Here is a 5021-nt window from a genome sequence, read left to right as displayed (position 1 = left end):
CAAATATACCATTCCTTGAAAGAACTGGAATTACCTAGGGATTGATGAACCCTTACATTGTATGTATAAAAATGGTTTCAATATCCTGTATACCTTTGCCACATCTTGAAAATTAAACTGAAAATGTAGTCAGAAATTCAACATTGTTTCCCGTATTTTGTTCTAGTTGTTGAACAGACACTCCTTACCTTCCCTGACACTGGAGCTGGATAGTAATCCAAAAACACTTGTATCCATTATGAAGGATACACTCAGACTTGGCTATTGAGAATAAAGACAAACTTTCCTAGTTCTGATTAGTTCACAGGTACTTGTAAATTATCTGCAGTGTAGAGTAGGTAAAAAGATTGTCCAGGTGAACATTTCTTACTCAATTTTTCTGTTTTGTTCGAGTTGGGAAGCATGCAGTAAGCCAGTTATTGCATGATTTCTCGTCACTCGGGACTTATTACACCCTCGCTTCGCTCGGGTGTAATAAATCCCTTGTTACTCGAAAACCCTGCAATAACCTTTACTTGTATCACCTATTATAACACCACTTGCTAATTATCTTTACAATTTGGAAACAATCATTAGGATCGCAGTCGTACGGCGCGCGCTGAACTGTGACGGCCCTGATTATTTTTACACAATCAGTGTCGGCAATAATACACACGTGATTAGACAGATCGTTTTCTGGGACAGTGTTAGTGTCTGAGGCATACTACATATATACATTTACAGTAGACCAGCACCTTCACGATTGGTAATGAACGGTCATAATTTTATGACTTGCACAAATAAGACTGAAACGACAACATGGCTGACTTCTGATACCGTCACTGGCATGGTTTAATAGTACATAAATCCACTCAGAACAAAATGTATAACAAAGAAAAAGATAACACAGTACACAGTACACATCCATGCTGCCAACCCTGCAGTTCCATAGGATTTCTATAGAAACTCGTATAATAAAGTAAATATGACCCGAGAAACTCGAGCGCTTCAAAATGTGAAAATACATTATAAAATGGTACATAAGTTTGAAATAGTCACATGGTTTAGAATACTTCACGTACTAAATGGATTCCAGGAGAGGTATTCAGTGTGTGGGAGCGCACTCTGTCCGAGACAAGCATGATGCTCTCTGAAGGTTTTCCATAATAAATGTCCAGAGGAGGCGATGTTTTTAACATAAGTGAGCTTGTCATGTTTGCATGGTCAATGACCAGTCTGTTGCGGTCAAAACGTGTAAAGAGCTGCCCCTCCGCCAGGCTGGGAGATAAAGACCGCAGTCTCCACTCTACCAGATCTTGATGGCTCATTTGCATAAAAGTTTTCCTTTACCTTTTGTAGAAATGTTTCCACTTTATTTCTAGGTACCATTGAAACAACACATCCTCCCCAACCAGCTCCAGTCAAGCGTGATCCTAGCGCACCGGACTCCCTGCCACACGAATGCATATAACTATTAGAACACATTTGTACAAGTGCTGAAGAGAATGTTACCTAGCAGACCCCTACATACATTTAAACATGTACATGTTTGTATGGAAGAAAATGTTATCTAACAGACCCCTACATACATTTAAACATGCAAATGTTTGTATGGAAGATAATGTTGTCTAGCAGACCCCTATATACATTTAAACATGTACATGTTTGTATGGAAGAGAATAATATCTAGCAGACCCCTACATACATTTAAACATGTACATTTTTGTATGGAAGAGAATGTTGTCTAGCAGACCCCTACATACATTTAAACATGTACATGTTTGTATGGAAGAGAATGTTATCTAGCAGACCCCTACATACATTTAAACATGTACATGTTTGTATGGAAGAGAATGTTATCTAGCAGACCCCTACATACATTTAAACATGTACATGTTTGTATGGAAGAGAATGTTATCTAGCAGACCCCTACATACATTTAAACATGTACATGTTTGTATGGAAGAGAATGTTATCTAGCAGACCCCTACATACATTTAAACATGTACATGTTTGTATGGAAGAGAATGTTATCTAGCAGACCCCTACATACATTTAAACATGTACATGTTTGTATGGAAGAGAATGTTATCTAGCAGACCCCTACATACATTTAAACATGTACATGTTTGTATGGAAGAGAATGTTATCTAGCAGACCCCTACATACATTTAAACATGTACATGTTTGTATGGAAGAGAATGTTATCTAGCAGACCCCTACATACATTTAAACATGTACATGTTTGTATGGAAGAGAATGTTATCTAGCAGACCCCTACATACATTTAAACATGTACATGTTTGTATGGAAGAGAATGTTATCTAGCAGACCCCTACATACATTTAAACATGTACATGTTTGTATGGAAGAGAATGTTATCTAGCAGACCCCTACATACATTTAAACATGTACATGTTTGTATGGAAGAGAATGTTATCTAGCAGACCCCTACATACATTTAAACATGTACATGTTTGTATGGAAGAGAATGTTATCTAGCAGACCCCTACATACATTTAAACATGTACATGTTTGTATGGAAGAGAATGTTATCTAGCAGACCCCTACATACATTTAAACATGTACGTGTTTGTATGGACGGGAATGTTATCTAGCAGACCCCTAGATACATTTAAACATATTCGTGTTTGTATGGAAGAGAATGTTATCTAGCAGACCCCTACTTACATTTAAACATGTACATGTTTGTATGGAAGAGCATGTTATCTAGCAGACCCCTACATATATGGAAATGTTGATGAGAATGATAAATATATGTTACTAACCCCTGCAAAGATGTTTGTGTCGACAACTATGTTCTGTAGCGATCACCTACATGTACAAACATGAGAATTATAAATCTTATACGTATTTATTTTGTGTAAAAGACAATCATGTAACGGTGTCATTTACATCTACGTACATGCAAGTTTTGACAAGAATGTTGAGTTCTTCACTGCTACAGTCAAACAAATGATGGCAACTCCAGTGACTGGCCGTCATCAACTCGCCCAGTTGCTGTAGATTGTCAGGGTCATTGCCTTCAATTTCACATACACGCCTGAACTGGTGCACGCGCTCAGCTTCACTATACACATGTATCGCGCGGTTGTGCAGGTGAAATACGTTCTCTGTAATAAAGAATAACAAGAGACATAATGGGCGTGCATCGCTCACCTGGTATTAATCTCACACTTGTAACCTTAACCCTTTCACCCCTATGTAACGTTAGTAGACTCTACCATGCATTGATCTGGATGAGTCCATCATGGTCTACAGTGGTGAAAGAGTTAAAAGTGGACTAAAAGCTGCAGGCAAAATATCAGTATTTATCACTATAAGTCAGATAGCCCTCCCCAAAGCATGTTACTGGCCAAAAATCAAAATGTTTGGCTTTTTGATTGTTCAGAAGAATTTGTTTAAATATTCAAAACATATTTGACGCATGTGACCTTGAATATAGGTAAAGATCATTCATTTTAACAAACACTATAACCCTTTATTCAAATATGCTACTGACCAAATGTCAACATTCTTGGTCGTATGGTCATTCTGACAGTAATGATATTGTACAAGTAGAAGGATGTATGATGACAGTAAATGCACATGTACTTGTGTGTTGATGTCGTACCGGTTTCTGTAAAGGCTATTAACGAGGTTTTAGATAGCTCATCGTCAGTCACCTCCAACATCTGACACACTTCATGCTTTGTGTAAGCGTCTGGATGAAGTAATTCCTTGGCAACAGCTAAAGCGTCCAGGAGACCCAAACCAAGTTTTTCTTGTACATCCCGCAGGGTAGTAACGTGACGCCATGCTAATCCCTTCTTCTTGGCGATTACCTGTTAGTTAATAACTGTTATAAGCTGAAGCACTATACAAAATTCGTCGTGCATTTTTTCTTATAAAATTCAAATATCCCCCCCCCCCCAAACAGCTTAATGTCTTCAATAATAATAATAAAACCCAAACATTGAAAATGTTTTATCAATACCCAAAAAAATATATTCCATTGCCTGTAAACATGTACCCACACGTTTAACACAAATACACACCTGTGCAGCAATGCGACATTCAACCACACGGATGTTGAAGCAGGCCGTCGCTCCCTTGTGGATCTCAGTACAACTGTGTGTGATCACAAACACCACTTCCGGTGGTAATTGTACAGGTGTGATGCGCAATGGTGAGAACTCAATAAACTGAGCCTACAATGAGATATAGAAACAACAGCTCAATATTACAAATGTACCTCGCAATACTGAAGGAATAATTATCATATGTGCGTATATTATTTTTGGTTGAATATTCAACGACGAGTATGATATATCAGTGTTGGAAAATAATGAACATTCGCCAGGAGAACATTTTTGGAAAGGGGATAACGAAACCATCAAGTATATTTCTTCTATCATTTAATGTATCCTTCCTTATATCACTTGATCTGACATTGGTTAATATTCGAGAGCTAGGAAGCTCGTTTTTCCAGATTGTCCGCATGCCTAACAGTCAAAAAGATCGTATGGTTCAAATAGAGACTCAATACTCAGAAATACCCATCTGTATTTAATGTCTAGGTCAGCAAAACGATGTCCTTTGTTAACGGCAAAAGTTGTACAGTACAAACGTTCTACACGATTGCCCAGCCTAACGAGCAGTGGTGTGACCGCTGCTGCCAAAGAACTTTGTACATAGGGACCATTTGTCAGTCCACAAACACCTTGAACATTATGACCCTTTGTCAGTCGACAAACACCTTGTACAATATGACCCTTTGTCAGTCAACATACACCTTGTACATTAGGACCCTTTGTCAGTCAACAAACACTTTGTACATTATGACCATTTGTCAGTCAACAAACACCGTGTACATTATGACCCTTTATCAGTCAACATACACCTTGTACATTATGACCCTTTGCCAGTCAACAAACACCTTTTACATTATGACCCTTTGTCATTCAACAAACACCTTGTACATTAGGACCCTTTGTCAGTCAACAAACACCTTGTACATTAGGACCCTTTGTCAGTCAACA

At 38.1% G+C, this 5021-nt stretch overlaps 1 protein-coding gene across 1 annotated transcript in view; it reads right to left on the bottom strand.

Annotated features, from left to right (window-relative positions):
- Positions 1–807: 807 nt before the first annotated feature.
- Positions 808–5021, bottom strand: part of LOC110461518 (N-acetylgalactosamine kinase-like) — a 13992-nt gene continuing 9778 nt past the window's right edge. Inside the window, exons 7-10 of the mRNA XM_021515007.1 lie at positions 4038–4190; positions 3614–3824; positions 2906–3113; positions 808–1429 (exon numbers count right to left, since the gene is read on the bottom strand). Of these exons, the coding sequence (XP_021370682.1) occupies positions 1225–1429; positions 2906–3113; positions 3614–3824; positions 4038–4190 (777 nt within the window). The 3' untranslated portion in view covers positions 808–1224. The remainder of the gene's footprint in view (positions 1430–2905; positions 3114–3613; positions 3825–4037; positions 4191–5021) is intronic.

This window comes from Mizuhopecten yessoensis, unplaced genomic scaffold (assembly GCF_002113885.1).
Source record: "Mizuhopecten yessoensis strain PY_sf001 unplaced genomic scaffold, ASM211388v2 scaffold1405, whole genome shotgun sequence".
NCBI lineage: Eukaryota > Metazoa > Mollusca > Bivalvia > Pectinida > Pectinidae > Mizuhopecten > Mizuhopecten yessoensis.
Note: the sequence above shows the minus strand (reverse complement) of the source record. Positions and strands in the feature narration are given on the sequence as shown.